The 19112-nt window shown below is 41.8% G+C and overlaps 1 protein-coding gene across 1 annotated transcript; it reads right to left on the minus strand.

The window, feature by feature from the left end:
- Positions 1-331: 331 nt before the first annotated feature.
- KLHL34 (kelch like family member 34) lies at positions 332-19093 on the minus strand. Its single transcript, XM_029603396.1, has 2 exons — positions 18955-19093; positions 332-2724 (listed from the first exon to the last, which is right to left on the minus strand). Exon 2 carries the CDS (start codon positions 2700-2702, stop codon positions 927-929), a length of 1776 nt encoding a protein of 591 aa, XP_029459256.1. The 5' UTR covers positions 2703-2724; positions 18955-19093; the 3' UTR covers positions 332-926.
- Positions 19094-19112: the final 19 nt, after the last annotated feature.

Raw genomic sequence — 19112 nt, forward strand, 5'->3', positions numbered from 1 at the left:
TGTATTCTGTCACACATCTTCATTTGATCTAGTGAGATCAGTTGTTGTTGATGCAACTGCGACATCGCTCTCAGTTTCAATGTTGGGGGGGGGGGGGGGGGGGAAGGGGAATTGGATTCAAACGACAGTCAATGCTAGGCCTCGACTTTCACGGTCCAGGGTACTGATATGCAGATATTAGGGAAAAAGCACAGGACTGCTTCTATGGCCAAGTCCAAAAGCAAAGCATGTTCAAGCAGCATTGTTTGATTGTAAATATTACTACCCTTAACATAAGACTTGAGGGTAACCAGCACACAGCGGCAGTTACTACCCTTAACGGAGACATGGGGGTAACCTGCAAGAAGCGGCGGTTACTACCATGTGAAGCTTACTGGGCAGACTGGATGGACCATTTGGTCTTTTTCTGCCATCGTTACTATGTTACTATGTAAGCTACTATGAATATTCATCAGATGTATTTGTATGGTCCAAGCACAAGGCTACTTTGCAGAGCATAGTTGCACCCTGGTCTGAAAAACAGTATGGAGAACAGTTGTATTATACATATGTATTAATGCACTTATTTTGTTAATATACATACTATTCACACACAAACACACATGATTAAATGCAACTCTCCAACCATTTGGTTTGATTATCCACTCTTCCAGCAAGGTCATCGTTGTAACCTATTTGGACCCTGCCAGGCATGGACCCCTGCCCTGCCAATTATTATTTCTTTGCATCTTCCATTTCCTTTGGCTCTTGAGATTATCTGCTTGCTCAGAATAACCTGCCAGTATCTGGATACCAATCCCGGTCTTTCCCTGTTGGTTTTTCCTTACTACCTACTGCACATCATGAAATCAACTAGCAGTTGTGCATTCCATCTGAAGGGAGATGCTGCAAATGGTGCCATGAAAATCATTCTGCTCAGTCTTCCTTCAAACTCTTCTCCTGCTTTTCTCATCACCATTGGCCAAGTCGGTGAGCTGCAGCACCTCACACTTCAGTCCGTAGAGAGGGCAGGGGAGTTTGCAGATGTCTTCCCAACAGTCATTCTCGGTGTCATAGCCTACCACATTTGGCGTGGCCACCTCCTGAGCATCTTGCCATTTCTTGCCTCCAAGCAGGAGGACCGTTTCCTCCACCACCACCAACCCATAGCAAAAGCGATCGAAGATCAGAGGCCGCAAACGTGTCCACTGATTTCTAATGGGGTCAAATTTCTCTATGTCGCAAAAGGGCTCATACATTCCTAAAAACGTGAAAATGGCCTCTTTTACAGTTGCCATTTGGTGTCCAAAGCGAGCAATACTCATGGGAGCCTGTATTTTCCATTGTCCCTTTAGCATGTTAAAAGAATAAACATCTTTACTCGTATTCACCTGATCAGTGTATTTTCCCCCTGATATATAAATGATATTGTTATGGACGGTGCTAGCATGACCATGCATCTTACAGGGCAAGTCCCGCATCTTTGTCCATCTGTCTCTGCTAATGTCATAGACTTCTACAGATGCAGAAAGACACCTGGCATCATTCCTCCCTCCGATGGCAAAGATGTTGTTCTCCACCATGCAACAAGAAAACTGAGCTCTACTTTCTAGCATGCTGGTGACTTCCAGCCATCGGTCACACCTGGGGTCATAGCGAAGAACCCTGTTGGTGACTGGCATCACCATGTTTTTTGTGCCATCAGTAGCGGAGCTTGAAATTTCCCCGCCAAGCAGATACAGGAAGTTCCCCGCCACACATATGCAGTGATTTTGGACCTTAACAGGCAGCTGGGCTGTGGTTCTCCATCTATGATTATACACGTCAAATGCAAGCACATTATTAACAAGTCCCTCACTGGCAGTTCCTCCTCCCACCAGCATGATCCAGGGCTTCTGGTTTCTCAGGGTGCTGTACTTATCTTGCAGTATGGGCTGCTTGAAAGCAAAAGTATGGTAGTTGATGGATCTAATGATCAGATTTTTAATAGTCCCTGTTAGAGGAACCTCTTGCTGAGAGTAGAATTTTCTCAGCTCTTCCAGGGGTATAAGTCCAAACCGTATGTTCTCAAGCAAATGATTGGTGTTCACTAACCTGGATCTGTCGTGCTTGACCCACCTTTCTACTAACTTCAGCAGAGAGTGTTCCTTCACCTTACAAACATCAGCTGATTGTACCACCGTCAACAAAGACTTAAAATTCAGTTCCAGAAGTTCAACTCTTCCAAGTTCCTGCTCCAGAAGTTTCCAGATGTTATTGATGATGTATTTGTCTGCAGCTGATATGGCATCTGGGAGGCAAAACTTGGAGGCAATGTTAGCAAAAAAGCAGCAGTTTTCGAGCCCTAGATTGCTAACTATGTACTGGCTGCAGAGAGTGATGGCCTCCGTCACTTGGAGATAACTGGCCGCTTCCAGGGTATCCTCCAAGGTGTCCAGGGAGAGAGACAGCCATGAGGTGTAGATAAAGTCCAAAATATGCTGGAGCCCAGGAGCTGAGATAGCTTTCAGGTGGATGACCGCAGCCTTAGACTCTTTGGTGTAGTCCTTAAACATGGCTCGGAAGTAATCGCTGGAACATGCCAGGAGAGATTTGTGTGCAGGGAACTCTCTCCCATTCACCTCCAAGAGAACATCACACAGAAGTCCTTCCGATCGGAGACTTCGATACCGGGTGAGCACAGTACCAGGGTGGGATTTGCAGAAAGCCAGGAAATAACTCATAATGCATAATGACTCAAGAGATCTAAAAAAAAAAGAACAAGAAAAAGCTGTTAAGAGAGACAACATTTATGAGTTAATTAGATGATATAAGGGAGACACACTGTCAAATCATATTAACACTTTCATTCAAGATGCAGGAAGAACAAATAAACAAAAGCAATAGGGATGTGCAGAGGCAAAAGTTTTGTTTCGGTTCATTCATTCATTTCATAGGTCACCTCCATTTGTTTCATTATTTTCCATCAATTTTTTTTTTAATTTGTTTTATTTGTTTCCCTTTATAGTCAATGGGGGAAGTAATGCAGCCTGTTTTGAGCTTCAAAATTGGGGTTTTCTAACCAATTCTAATGAAACTTGTGGGTAGCCCACATCAGAAAAGGAGAGAGAGCTCCAAAACAGCAAAGGCTCTGGCAAAGTGGCACCAAATGTGACACTGAATAGCCTGAGGCACCATAAAGGGGCAAAAGGCAGGAGTTCCCCAGGGCACCGTGAGAGGAGCAAAGCAACAGCAACAGTGTCAGAACCCACCCTAAGGCTTCAAAAGAGGGCACTAATAACAAAAGGCAAGAACCCCCAAAAGGCAGCACAACAGGATCAAAGTGGCACCTAGAGTGGCATGAACATCCTAAGGCACCATGAAGGGGGAACAAAGCAGCAAAGGTGCAGAAAAAGAAGAAAAGTCCAGGCACTGACAGAGAGACAAAGCAGCACAAAGAGTGTCACGAAGTCCCCAAAGCACCCACAGTGACATGAACACCCAAGGTATAGAGTCTGGGGAATAGCAGCAAGGCAGAGTGGCAGAAAGGCCCCCAAGGTGAGGCATAATGAGATTAGCAGAATGGCAGAGAGACCCTCAAGGTGCAGTATCAGGAGCAGGACAGCAAGGCAGAGTGTCAGCAAGACTTCCTAGTTTAGCATCAGGGACATGGCAACTAGGCAGTGTGCAGTAAGACCCCCCCGAGTGTAACATGCGTGGAATAGCAGCAATGCAGAGTGGCATTAAGACCCCTAATATACAAAGCCAAGGGGATGGCAGCAAGGCTGAGTGGTAGCATAACCCCCAAGGTGTATCAAACATAAGAACATGCCATACTGGGTCAGACCATTGGTCCTGTATTTCAACAGTGGCCAGTCCAGGTCACAAGTACCTGGGAAGATCTCATACAGTAACTAGATCCTATGCTGCTATTGCGCAGTGATAAGTAATAGCAATTCCTAGGCAGGATAACTTTCAAACTGCACATATGTGGTCACGTGCATATTTGCTATATTATTTTATAAATATGCACGTATGATACATGCACAATTGTAAACTTTATGTAATTCTACCATGCAAGATATGCAGGTACGTAGGCTTAAGTGCAAATACATGCAATGCATTGAAACCACATATATCAATGGACTGAATGTGCATACTTTACCCACCTATTTTAAATATGTACATGCATATATTTTACATTTGAAAGTAAACTAGAACTTATTGTGTATGTCCTGACTACACTTATAAGTTGGCCCATTTTAAAACATATGTACGTCAAAGAAATTAACCAGGTTACCAATTAATCCACCAGTTCACCCAGTCATTCTCTAGATCGAGACTCTCCTTCAGCCTGAACTCCCCCAGTCTACCCAGATCTCCCACCCTGTCAGTTCTACACAATAAACATGTGTAATATCACTTACACCAGATAATTGGCAGGTGTAAAAATACAGCAATAGTAGGGAGTGTATGTATGCAAGTGTATTTTAAAATAATTTATGTGTGTAACTGTTAGCCCCACCCCAGAACACTGCTAGACTGCCTCTTTTTTATATGCGTATATGTGCTTTCAAAAGTAAATATTGATGTGTATTTTTGATTTGTATAAAATACAGAATGAGTGAGTAGAGACTATTTAAGCGTGTATATGCTATATTTTATGCAACCATAGACTTGCATGGGAAATAAACCAATGAAACTAAAATTTTAATTTAATTTGTAGGCACCCTCCATTCGTTTTGGGAGTCTGCAAATGAAATGTAAATGATCCCATTCATTGCATTTTATCTATTTGTTTCAAATGAATGCACATTCCTTCAAAACAGTTTCAGCAGAGAAGACCAGTACAGCACGCATGAGCACAGCAAAGGCAATAATCTTCAAAACTTCAGTGCACCTGCATAATACCTTCATTTTAAGACATTTTTAAACATTGAAACCAAAATTAAATCAGCTAATATCACCAATCAATAAAATTGAAATACATTCATTAGATCATTTTAACACTTTTCTTAATTTACATATTAATATTTTTTAAAATTAAAAATGTGTACTTTATGTAGTTGAATATTAGAACTTAAACCATAAAGTCCATCTAATGCTGAGGTACTTTTCTATTTGACTAATTCATGTTACTTTAATCTAGACACAAGTTTAGGCCCAGTCAACATTTCTGTCAGGAGATTTGCCCACATTAACTCAGTAGAACAATATTCCAAGGCAAGATAGTCTTCATGTGTCCATATGTCTCACAACGTGCTTAATTTGTATACTGACTATTCCATCACTTAATGTTATTGCCACTTGGATGTTGCCAAATGACAACCAGGGTTTGTATCCATTTTTTTTACAACTAAACTCACCAAGTAATTCTCCCAACAAAATAGTTTCTTTGGTTGCTTCCAAAATAGTGCTAATTTCACTCTGGCATGTAGAGAGCGTGGTGGTGTTTTGTCAATTTGATTTGCATGCAATTAGATTACCCCAAAAGAAAAAGATAGCCATTTGCTGAGCTCTGTTCTTTGATACCAATTAGTCATCCAGTTCCACTGGCATAGGCGATTCCTTTCTTCATGGCTTCTTTTGATATCATAATATGTTGATAGTTGCCTCTATGTACATTTATTGGGCATTTTGCATGAATTACAACAATGCACATGTGACAGTAGCTTTAAAACAAGTGCATGAGCACCCATATACTTGTATATGTGGGCACAAGCACACTTGCACATGAATTTTATATCAGCCATGCATTTATATATAATGCGTGTGCATTATATATAATATGCTTATTCACTCATATGTGTGCTCCTAATTTTAAGCATTTGCCCAAGGTTATGTTAGTCACGTATTCGCCTTAGCACTTGTTGACTTTTACACAAGCAAGTCAGCACATTTTATAACATGCGCGCGTGAAGAAAATGACCAGTTTTACCAATTGGTCCACGGGTTTGCCCAGTCTCCCTCCAGGTCATCAAGACCCCTCTAGTTATTCAGTCTGCACTTCCCCCAGTTTACTCCGAACCTTCACCCAGTATGTATTTGTCTATTAAAAACTGTATTCTTACTCCTAAGTGGCAGAAGTAAATACAACTGTATGCTCACTGCGTTCGCAGGTTATAAAATCGCTACCTAGGAGTGTAAATGTTGGCCCTGCCCCAGAATGCCCTTGACCCGCCCCTTTTTTACACAATCAAATATATTTGCACATTGGTACTTGTGCATGTATACGTGAGGTTTATAAAATAGTACTTACGTGAAGCTGCGCTATTTGCGTGCGCATCGGCTTTTTTGTGCATGCGCATCACTTTTTTAAAATTCACCATATATTAGATAGGGAAGATCTTGCCAACTTCCAAGTATGATGTACATTAGACTGCCAGTATTTCTTGACCCCTTATGGTGAGTCTTGAAAATTTTCCAGTTTTTTTTTTTATTAGAATCCATTGGCGTGCTCTTTGCTTTGCATTTGATCGTATCAAAGTTTTCAAACAAATCTTTTATAATGGTTTCCTGGGAAATTTGGTTTCCTATTGATCTAATTTGTAGTCCTAGAAATGTATGTCTGTTTGCTCTCTTTTAATTTGAATTGGCTTGTAATTTTTAAGGTAGCATCCTCTAGCTCTTGTTTTTCTGTGCAAATAAGTAAACATTTACATAAACGCCAGTACAAAATTTCCCCCTTTTTTTGTCGGATATTTGAAAACACAGGGATCGCTTCTAACCTACTTGAATCCATTCCCCACAAGGTGTTCTTTTAAAGTTCCAAACCAGACTGTCTAATTGGCGTAAGCCATAGATTGCTTGAAATAAGTGGCAACCTTGTTTTCAATTCCCTGGTTTGATGTGACCTTCTGGTTGATACTTGTAGATTTTTTTTTTCTTTCATTCTTCTATGAAGATATGCAATGACAACCAGGGCTTAATTTGTGGGGGAATCGCCTGGAACTGAATTCCACATCTTCTTTTCAGATTTAAGAAACAGAGAAGCTGGGGTTCTAGCCCCTCCCCTCCAGGTAGCCCCAAGGAAGAGAGAGAGGTGAGCCTGGAGAAGACCGAACAAAGAACAATTACTCTGCTCAGCCCTTTGCCTCCTGTTTTCCTACCTCTCGCCTCCTGTTGTGCAGCGAACAGGAGGGGAGGGTGTGATCCTGCAGCTAAAGAACAGACACAAAAAGAGGTTGAATTAGCACAAGTTTAAATCTTGTGAGCAGTAATACCAGTTATCAAGGCTTCAACCCTGGCTACTACACTACTGCTCGCAAGCTTCAAACGCGTGCTGACTCGGTGCCTTTTTTATGTCTGTTACCAAGGACTTAATTTTTTTTTTCCAATTTTATTTTTATTGCATTTTAAATTATTTACACAAAATAACATTGTGAATGGAAAATCAGATGATCCTTTTAACATTTGCAATAATCTCAGGCAAACATGATACAATCAGCAATAATACTATGTTCATACCATCCTTATAATAAGAAATTAGGGAGGCAGATACTAAATAAAAAAGAAATAATGGGGGCCGAGAGAATGCCTACTTATGCCTTCTGTACTGTCGTAGTAGCTGCTATATGTGAGTCAATAAGGAAACGAAGTTGGGACGGTTCAAAAAAAACATAAACTAAGTTATGAAATTTTACTACACATTTGCATGGACAGCGAATAACAAATTTTGAACAAATAGTTAAAGCTGCCGTCCTCAATTCTATAAACTTTTTCCTCCTCTCCTGTGTCAACCGAGTAATATCGGGGAATAACCATATTTTTTGACCATAATATTTTTCAGATCTTTTACGGAAAAACATTCTCATCACATTATTTTTTTCTGTAGCAAAGGCAAAAGTCACAAATAAAACTCCTCTTATAGTGACTGGATCCTCAATTGACAGTTCTAATAAATCAGAAATATTCATCTGCGCTTGGGGTTCTTCTTTCTCCTGGTCAGCCTCTCTTTTCTTTTGTGGTAGGTAATAAGCCTTTAAAATTAAAGGCAATGCCTCTATGGGCATTTTTAAAACTTCAGTTAAATATTTCTTAAACAAATCAATCACAGGCATTTGTGGAATGTCCGGAAAATTGAGAACCCTGATATTTAAGCTGCGAAGAGAGTTCTCTATATTTTCTACTTTTTTTATTTAACACAGTCTCATGCTGAATCAGATATTGTTGATGACTCTCAATACTCTTAATTTTCTTATCCATTTCAGACAATTTTTCATCTTAAACTTCCAGTCTTTTCACATTCTCTATACTTCTTTTATTTGACTCCATGCAAACTTTTGACAAATTCACAAAGGCTGTTTCAGTGGCAGCCATTGCTTCCCACAAGGCTTCTAACGTTATTACCGCTGGCTTCACAAGAAAGGGGGTTAATTCTTGTATTGACTCACCCTTTCCTGCTATTCCAGATTCAGTGTCCCGTGCAATTCCCTGCCGCAGAGTTTCGGGGATATCTCTCAGCATCGGGGGTATATATCCTCCCAGCTGTATTGTTCCTCCCACTTCTGCCAGGCTCCGACCTCCTTCCATCTCATGGCTTGATGGCGAACATTTTGGAGTTGACTCCCGAAACTCACTGTCTCGTAGGGGTAGGGACGGCATCTCAGGCACTCCGGGACTCAGCAATATTTCCTCCGCCAGAGATGGGGGCGTTCGCTCCACATCCTCATCCACCGCGGCACTCGCTCTCGGCTGATTTGGCATTGGGGTGAAGAAGGCAGGAATAATGCTTTATCGTGCTTCAGGAGTATCCATAACAGCCTAGCTCTCACGGAGTCGGGTCTTACGTTTCGTGTGCGGCATTAGTGAAGTAGAGGTATAATTTCAAAAGGAAATGTAGAACTTCAAAAGAGCTGCCTTCTTCCTCTCGATCAGTCGCCATCTTGGACTCTGCTCCCCCCCCCCCCCCCCCTTAAGGGCTTAATTTTTGAAGGAACAATCTAGAATGGTGTCCTGATGCCTTTTTTCCAGGACCTCAGGAAATGGAGCAGAGCTGATGATGGAAATCATTCCTGGTGGGTGAAGAACAGCCAGGGGTTGAGCACTGGTGGGAGCTGAGGAGGATGGAGGTTGGAGGATCACTGGGGTAAAGAGGAGGAAGAGTGCATTTAAGAATGTGTGTGGAATAGTGTGTGTGTGTTTGAGAAAGAGGAGTTCACAACCGGTCCTAGCCCCACCCCATCGCAAATGTCACACCTGGCCCTGAACCCTCTTCCCCCCAGCTCCACTTCTTTTTCATCTACAAATTAAGCCCTGGCAACAACATCATACATTTTCATTCTCCATCCTGCAGTCATGCTAAGTATCAAAAGTGCCCTCTGGCTTCATAGCTGGGAATAAGTCTCAGTGAAGACTTTCCCAGATATTTGAGCAGAGCCTATGGCTGCTAGGGATGTGCATTTGTTATAAACAAATGAAAAAATGCAACAAATGAGGACATTTTCCCGAATGGAATGAACCCAAAAACCCTCAGAAAAAAATATTAAAAAAATGTTCCGATAATTTTGTATTCATTACTTTTTTTTTTTTTTTTTTTAATGAGCCTCCAGTGACCCGGCACCATGGCCTAGTCCCAGGCTTGGTCCAGTGCCATAACCTAGCCCTAAGTTGGGCCCAGTGCAGAGACCTGAGAATTCCCCAGTCCAGATCTGGCGCCAATACCTGAGCCCATCCTGGGAAAGGCTCAGCACCAAGGCCTAGCCTAGGGCTGGGCCCAATGCAGAAGCCTAGCCACAGTGCAAAGGCCGTACAACACAATGGAGCTGGCCACACTGGAGGAAGGTGCCGAAGAGACGTCACTTTGGTGCCATTCCCAGACAGATGTGCCATATTTAAGAGCACCAGGACCAGGTAAGAGAGACTGGGCATCACTCCTGCTCTCAACGCTGGATTCAGGAATGGAGTAAAAAGGGTCTGGGGTGGAAGATTCCTGGTCCTGGCATTTGTCAATGACCCAGCCTCAGCCTGCTCCTGGCAGGCTTTGGGGCTAGGCCCTGGCACCAGGCCAGGACTAAGGCTAGGTCTCAGTACCAGGGATAGGTTTTGGTGCCAGGGCTAGGTCTCAGTACCAAGACCAGACCCCACAGGCATTGGTCCAATGAGGTCAATGTGTATAAAGATTAAGTGATTATTTTAACTGATTGTATTACCTCAAAAATGATTTTCTTGAACCTTTTTCTTTATGCAGGCTTCACATTGTAACAAGCTCACATCATTGTATTCAAGATATCTCATCATGCTAGCCTTCTTCATGACATCCATATATCAATTATTTGCATGATCTAATCTATGAATTCAAATAAATTTTTCTTGTAATATCTTTTCATTTTTATTTGAAGCAATTATATTTAGTGCGTTTGCAATTTCAGAAGCTGGTTCTTTTGCTTGCATAATAAGCAGTAGACGTTCTCCTCGTTGTTTCACTCTGTCAGCCTCTTGCCAGTTTTCATCAATGATATTTGTTCTTTCTTTGTATAAAATAATGTAATGGTCCTCTTCAACTAGTTGATTGATAACAGATTTCTTTGTAGATCTGGGATACAAAGCACAACATGTAGCTCCAGTGTTGTTACCTTCTGGTATGGTTTTCCTGAGGTGATCACTTTTCCACTAGATTTTGCATTGATGGACATTTTTGTTTATTTCTTTAAAACATGCATAGCCTGCTTATAGCAAAATGGCTGTGCTAAGCGGGCTGTCCATTTCACCTTCCTTACATCTGGTTTTGTTTTTTGGAGTAAGTTGCTATTGGACGTCATGTGAATCATTGCCCATGAAACCACTACCCATGGTGGTTTCTCTTTGTCAGCTGTGACCTTCTGAATTCGAGCAGTCCAAGCTGATTCAACTCTTATCTGTTATTGCCACTTGTGCAAGTTTTGCAGTGGTGATACTTCATTTTCTAGCAACTTTTCTTGTGTACGGTTGATAGCATCTGGTTCATGTTGCGTGTGCCGGCTGCAGCAGGCCCGCAGCCAGGCCCTCTTACCCCCGTTCGCCTGTCCCAGTGCCTGCTCAGCTTCTCTTGCGGTTTATTAGACTATACAAGCATATACATTTCTACATGACTATGTACATTGTTAATAGGATATCAAACATCACTCTAATCTACTCATGTTTAGTAGGCCAAGCAACTATATACACTTCTACAAGATAGCAAGAACATTTATTTGGCAATTTGGAGTTGTTGGACCCCACAGTATACCACCATATAGAATAGAAGGGACCTCTTGCATTCCTGCTTACTCAGGCATTATTATTATCTTATTTTATTTATTTATTCCCTTTTATCCCAAGTCTCACCTATGTGAACAGATGTAACTAGGGTGGTGGGCAGTACTGGCCTGGGGTAGTCTGCTGTATCTAAACCATCTCCTTCCACTCTGCTGAAAGGTCCATACCAATTCTGGGGTGCACGTCCTCCTGGAGGACCAAACTCTGCCTCCTATTCTGCTGCTGGGGTCCACACCCTCCTGGGAGACCCAACTCTGCCTCCCAGTCAGCTACTGGGATCCACGCCCTCCTGGGGAACCAACTCCATCTCCTGGACTGCCACTGGGGTCCATACCCTCCTGGGGGACTCAATAACTCCTGGACTGCCACTGGAGTCCCCTTCCTCAAGGGAAACTGCTTGATCTGGCCCTCTGCATTCTCAGCTTTCAGTGATTTTAGCTCCGCTAAACTCATGGCCAGTCATGTGCTATTACCCAGCCCGGATAAGTCACCTTCTCTCAGCCTGGCTTTTGCTTTATCTGTTGTCTGACCCTGTATGAGTCACTTTGTCTCAGCCAAAAAGCCAAGACCCAGGAAGGACCAGAGAGAACACACTCCTCCATCCTGCCTGACCAACCTCTGCTGTTGTCTGGGATCTCAGTACCCACGTGTCTGAATACCCTTGTAAGTCAGGGTGAAAATCTGTTTGCTTCCTAGGACTGTTTTCCAGTACATTTTTCTCATAAATCCCTTTCCCAGTCATAGTTCTGTAATTTAGGAGTTTGAATCTTTTGATTTTTTTTATTGATATTTCCTACAAAATTACCAGCAGAAGTCCAGGGGGCTGTGACATGCAAATCCCCTGAAGCTGTGACCCATCTATTCAATAGTCAGTTAAACACCTTCACAGTAAGGGGTATCTTGGGTTTCCTGAGCTGGCAGCTCAAGTTACTTAGCTGCATTGTTCTCTTTTTTTTTCTCTGTTGCAGTTCACTTAAATGGTAACATGCTCAAACATCTGTCTCTTGTGAGGGGGGAATTCATATGAAAGATTTTTAACATAATTTAAATGTTAGAGGTAGGGTATCAGCAAACCAGGTATAGGTGTAAAATCTTCTTAAACATGACTCAATGATCCACCCATGGCTCACACAAGATGCAAGATGCCATATGTCTTTGAGCTGCAAAACACTATCAATATTTTTAAATCATAGTTTTTTGAAAATGAAATTAAAAATGCCTACAGGCGCAAATAAGAAAAGAACACAGCGATGTAAGAGAACGAAACCCCGATGTCAGCTGGCATTTCAGAACTCCTGCATCAGAGAGGGACTTATCTTAAATGAGACATCATCTGGAACGATCGATCCAACTGAATCAGCTGATCTCCAACAATTTGAAAAACAGTGATCTGACACAACCACAAATGCTCTTTTATGAGAATCCAACCAAGGAAGTGACATCATCTGGCAATCCTAGACAAAGAAACTTTATTAACACAGGACATTCTAGCAAAGATACATAGGCAGTGGAGGCGTTAGGGATGCACAAATTTTCCCTAGTGCCTCCTTTTTTGTGCCACCCCTAATTGAAATATTGCATTGCATGCCCAGGAGATGTGGCTGGGTGTGTGTTAGGAAAACGGGCGCTCAACGAATAGTGCATTGGCCCCTTAGAGAGATGTTACAGAACCCAAACCGATCCCCTACATGGAACCAAACCGACTACCTTGCAACCCCAATCATCTCCTCAATTTTCTTCAACCCCAAACAAAAAGCCCAAATCCCCTCCCCCACCTTCCCATCTCACGCCACCCTTCAGAGTTTCTTATTTTCCTTCTCGCACTCAATATCCAACCACCCCAGCAATAAAGAAAACTTCTCATACTCATTGCCTTTCTCCATGCAGCAAAAAAGTATAAACATATTATAATACCGCCAAGAGAAAAATGTATGTAAACAATATTAAAGAAAGAAGTAAGAAGAAAAACAATTCAAGCCTACTATTTAGATCAAGTTGCAAAAATATTAGACCCTCCTCTCCCAACCTCTTGGCAAAGGCACATGCAAACAGAATAAAAAAAAGATGAAGAAACCAAGGGTCGGCAATGAGCACGATAAACAGAGTCATTATTGATGACAAGAAAAAAAATCTCCAGGCATTACAAACTAAAAATCTTAAAAAATACAGGTCTCAGATAGTCCCAATGAGGAAAATGATAAAAGGATACACCGTTTCAAATTCTGCAGCAGGAGAATTTGCCTCTTTCAACACCGAGCCAACGTGGTTTACTCGCAGCTTTAGTCTTAGCAGGTATCTGAACCTCTGAATGTTGGACACAGTATATTCTCACCAGCGTCGTGCGTGAGGGTCAAGTCTTGCTGTATTTCAGCCGAGGTCCAACATATAAACCATTGACACCAAACACTGCTTTGTCCCAAGCATAACTAATTTTTATGCATAAAAGCAAGGCAAAAACAAAAGTGCCTTCGCTACAGAAGTCTCGCTTGGCACCAACAACAATTTGAAAAAAGAAGCCAAGAGTTAGCAGCGCAACTAAAAATTGAAAGGCATTACTATTTCCAGAACCACAATTCAGAATTGCCTCCACCAAACCTTGACTGTGCTTCCCACCACATCTTGTAAGCTGAATAAAGCATCATTGCAAATTCACCCTTTATTCAGGATTCTCCAAGTGGCCATCCCGGTATTTGCTCAACCATTGTTCCACCACAGATACTAACTCCAATGTGACTTGAGTACCATTGGCAAAAAGCCGCAATTTGGCCGGGTACAGCATTGCGTATCACAAGTTAGCTTTCTGAAGCTTTTTCTTAAACAGCAGCAAATTGTTGCCTTTTTCTTTGCAAGTCAGGAAAAATAAGAACACGGTGACCATCAAAAGACACGTCCTTCATATCCTGTGCAGCATTCATCACCAGTCACTGGTCTGTAAAATTATGAAGTTTGATGATAACTACTCTTGGTCGCCCCCCTTGAGATGGCATTTGGGACTAGAGCTCTATGTGCGCATGTAGCTTAAGAGCCCCATGACTCGCCTCCATTTTGAGCAAATTTGGCAGCCAGGAAGAAAAACGTTTACTGCATCAGCACCCTCTGTCTGCTCTGGAACACCCAGGATCTGAATGTTGCACTGGAGTGACTGGTTTTCCAAGTTGTCTATCTTCTCCAGAGTGGCTGAGTAATTCCTAACTACCTTGTCTATTTTAGCAGCGGTAGCAGTGGCCTCCATTTCAGCTCCACAAGCCTGCCCTCGTGTTCCTCCAGCCGCTCCGAATTGTCGCAAACACTCTACACCAGCTGAGCAACTTTCTCAACAATAATACTTAATCGAGAGTCTAATTTATCAGAAATGTACTCAGCAAAACTGTCCATAACTTCCTGCAGCAATTCAGATCCTAGCTCCATAGATCGAGCTTCCCCCCGACCTTCGTCAGAGGCTGAAAAAGGGGTGGGCTGGAGGTGGGGTAGGGGCAAGCCGGAGGCAGGATCTGGTCGAGCCAGGACAGTGCCATTAAGGCACTGTCTCATTGACGCATGTGTGAGACACAGCATGGGAGGGAGAAGCCTGTATATCTGAAAGAGAACATGGGAGTGGGAAGCCTGTGTGTGTGTGTATGCATGAGAAAGATCAGGTGACTGGTGTGTGTGTGTGTGTGTGTGTGTGAGAGAGAGAGAGAGAAAGAAAGTGATTATGGGAATGAGAAGCCTGTGCATGCGGAGAGAACAAGCATGAAAGTGAGAGACTGGTGAATGTGTATGTGTGTGTGTGTGTGTGTGTGTGTGAGACAGAGAAAGTGATTATGAGAGTAAGAAGCCCATATATGTAAGTAGAACACAGGAGTGGGAAGCCTGTGTGTGTGTATGGCATGAGAGAAACTATTCAGGAAGGTGACTGGTGTGTGTGTGTGTGTGTGTATCAAAGACTGTCTGGGAGATGATTGGTTTGTGAGAGACAGAAACTGGTCATGGGGGCATGACTGGTATGGTGTGTGTGTGAGAGACATGGGCACTAAGGAAAAGGACCATGGGTATAGAGCTTAGCTTCTACTGCTGTTTCTGGTGTGTGCCAGGGCCTGCATGGAAGGGGAGTAGGAGAGCTGCTGGAGGGAATAAGTAAAGGTGGCTTTTTAAGTTTATTTTTCTTGATTGACTGCCATTTTAATTATTTAATATTATGTGATGTCTGCTTTTTTGAAATATTTTATTGATATTTGGAGAATGTTTAATAGTTTTTATGAGTTTTTAATTGTTGGATGTTATTCTGTTCATAGCTGTTTTGAAACATTTATTCTGCTTATTAGTATAGTTTTACAATTATTTCTGTGTGGGGGATCTATAGCTGCTTGCTAGTTCTGTTTTCCTAATAAGAGGTGTTTCGGTTTTTAGGGCCTGATTTAATATTTGTAGTGTTGCCTTTTCATAGATAGGGTTGCTCCTGTTTGAGTGTATTCCATAATACAGGTGTAACTGTGTGCGGATTAGTTTATGTGCATTACTACAGATCCTGGGAGTATGTTAGGTCGGTTCTGTGTTTGTTACCGAGATGAGATATTTTACTAGCATGTAAGAGTTTTATCAGTCTTATTTGTTGTGTTTTCTCAAGAGGACATGCATTGGTGGTAAACTGCTGTCTTTTTCATAAGTAGGGCTATTGAGCCTGGAAGTAGAAGGAGTTTGAGTTGCTGTTACTGAGATGACACCAGAACCAGAATATCTTTTTTGTAGGGTGAGTTGTATGGGGAATGTCATAATTCTGCTTTACATCCATTATTGTGGGTCAGGAGGTTTCCCGTGGATGCAAACTGTACTTTTACATCTAGCCCCATGATGATCATGGGTCAGTGTGTCATGCATGTGAGAACCATCTGTCAGGTGTGTCCTGACAGAAGAAAGGTTGAGAACCACTGCACTACATTAATGATCTTCCTCCACATGGAAAAATGACCATTTAGTCCTACCCACTGTTTTCTGTCCTTTATCCAGCTACCAATTCACAACAGGACACTGCCTCTGATCCCATGATCTCCCAATTTCCTGAGGAGTCTCATGACGGACTTTGTCAATTGGCTTCTGAAAACTAAATAAACTATATCAATCAGTTCACATTTGTCCACATATTTATTTATACCCTCAAAAAAATCTAGTAAATTGGTAAGGCAATACTTCTCTTTGCAAAAACCATGTTAACTGTCACCCATTAAACCATGTCTATTTACGTGGTCAGTAATTTTGATTTTAAGAATAGCTTTGACCATTTTGCCCAGCAAAAAAGTCAGGATCACTGGTCTATAGTTTCTGGATCATCCCTGGAGTCCTTTTTAAAAACTGTCATCCCATTGACCACCCTCCAGTCTTCTGTTACTGTGGCTATTTTACATGACAGATTGCAAATCACTAGAAACAGGTCTGCAATTTAATTTTTTGGTTCCTTCAGAGCTCTGGGGTGAATACCATCTGGTCCTAGTGATTTGTTATTCTTTAGTCTGTCAATCTGAGTTATTACATCTTCCAGTTTCATAGTGATTCCATCTAGTCACTCAAAGTCATCACCATCAAAAAATATTTCTAGAGGGAAAATAAGCCAGACATCCTTCTCAGTAAAAACAGAGGCAAAGAATTAATTTAGAGGTCTATATTCAAATGTCATTTAGACAGATAACTGAAAATGTATCTAAATGGCTTATCTGGGTATATTTAGTGCTTATCCAGCTAAATTCTAGCTGGTTAACTAATTACCCAGCTAGAATTTAACTGGATAAGTCAGGCATTCTAGAGGTATAACTGGGAAAAGTTGAGTTAGCTAATTAACTTAGGCCTGGATTTTCTAAGGTCACAGACCTTAGAAAATCCGGTAATAACAGGGGCGGCACCCAATAGCACCATTGTAAAAGGTGGTGCTATTGGGTGTGAAACTGGTGGTGCAAAGGGCCCTTACCTTTTCGCCATCAGCAACGTCTTCACGGCGTCCTCCCTGGTGCCGCCCTGACTCCTCCCCTTCCGGTGCGATCCCTTTTGAAAATGACCCCCTTAGCTGGCTAAGTCTGGTTGGATAAAAGAGCTGTCCTGTAGTTAGCTGGATAAAGTTATCAGTTATCCAGCTAACTACTTAAGATAGCTCACTATATTCAATTGTGCGACTGCACTACTGAATATGGCTCCAAAGTTAGCCAAATAAGTGTATCTGGCTAACTTTGCTATCCAGACTGTGTCTGAATACAGACCTCTTAGTTTTTCTATTTCCTAGATCTCCCTGACCACCCCTTTTACCATTGGTCATCTAATGGCCCAACTGACTTTCTCACAGTCTTTTTGCTTCAAATGTACTTAAACATTTTTTTACTTCTTTTTACCTATATGACAAACTTCTTTTCAAATTCTCTCTTAGCCTACTTAATTACTTTTTTACATCTAACTACCCAGTGCTTATGCTCTTCCCTATTTTCCTCATTTGGGTCTGCTTTCTATTTATCAAATGATGTCTTTAGGCTTGACTTGCCTTGTTCATTTCACTTAAACCATGCCAGCAGTCATTTGGTTTTCTTTCAACCCTTCAAGTTTATTATCTTGATTAAGCCTTTCTTACATAAAAGAAAATAAAAATTAACATAAAATGACATAACAGTAAAATTTGCAAAATACATATATAAAACACTAATGTAAAATATTAAAAAAATCTATCAGCAAAAATATTAAAATAGAATAAACAAAATAATACAAATAAAAGTAATACAACTTTTTTTAATGCACAGTATGCATTTTGTCTGGGCCTCAAGGTTGGTAATTTTAAACAATGTCTATGTCCCCTGCAAGTTTTTAACCTTCTGGATTGCTCCTTTCAGGGGTTTTTTTCCCCTCAAATTTCCTCATTCATCATAGTTTCCCTTTTCATAGTTAAATGTTACTGCAAGCGGGTCCACTACCTTTTACCTCTCTCTGCATTCCACTAAGAACTCGATCTAATGTAGCTCCCCCTCTCCTCCCTTCCATAACCAACTACTGTACAAAACAGTCATTGATGGCATCCAGGAACTTTGACTCCCATCCATGTCCTGATGTAACATTTACCCTATCAATACTCAGGTATCTGAAGTCTCCCATTATTATTATGTTAACTATTTTACTAACCAGTCTAATCTCTGTTAGCATTTTGCAATCTGTTTTCTCATTCTGGCCAGGGGGGCTGCTAAGTCTCCAGTAACTTTATGCTCAGTCATTTTCTCTACTAGTAGCTGTCTCTCTACTTTCTGTCTCTTTTTTTTTTTTCTTTTCCATGGGGGAAGGGGGGAGGCGTTTGACTTAGTCTTCCTGTGTTTCCTTAGCTCGACTTTCTTTGCACAACACGGTAGGTAATTAAACAATTACCCTTCTTGCTCCAGGGCCCATAACCTTTGATGGGCTAATTAGATGAGACAAGGGAAGCACAGCCTCGACTGGTACTAACGATTTTAATCAAGATGCAGGAAGTAAGAAAAATAAGTGCAGGCACTGCACGCAGGAGCACAATGAGCAGTTGAGCACATGACAAAGCTGCTGCGAAAAGAATCTTCAATAGGTCAATGCACTAACACTTTATCAAAATCGACTTAACCCCTGCTTATCAGGTAAACAGGACTAAAACTACTGCGAAAAATGCAATAGTAAATCAGAAAATAATAAAAAGTGACAGCCTTCCCTGGGGAAACAGGTGGCCATTCATTCAGACGCCAGGAATCAAGCTACAGGCTGCGGAAACTTTCCCCGTTACATTTTTATCCTCACCTGAAGAATTTGCTAGTTGAGGAAGGGGGTGTCCTTATGTCACCGGGTCGGGCGGTGGCGAGATCTCTGCCAAATCGAATTAAATTCTCCTAAGTAGAACTTTGTGGCGACTGGGACGTGTCCCCACCGCTGGATGAAAGGGAACCATCACGGCAGCC

This window comes from Rhinatrema bivittatum, chromosome 5 (genome assembly GCF_901001135.1).
Source record: "Rhinatrema bivittatum chromosome 5, aRhiBiv1.1, whole genome shotgun sequence".
Taxonomy (NCBI): domain Eukaryota; kingdom Metazoa; phylum Chordata; class Amphibia; order Gymnophiona; family Rhinatrematidae; genus Rhinatrema; species Rhinatrema bivittatum.

Excerpts from the sequence above, each read along its gene's own strand:
- KLHL34 (XM_029603396.1), bottom strand. The coding sequence starts at position 2,702 with ATGAGTTATTTCCTGGCTTTCTGCAAATCCCACCCTGGTACTGTGCTC.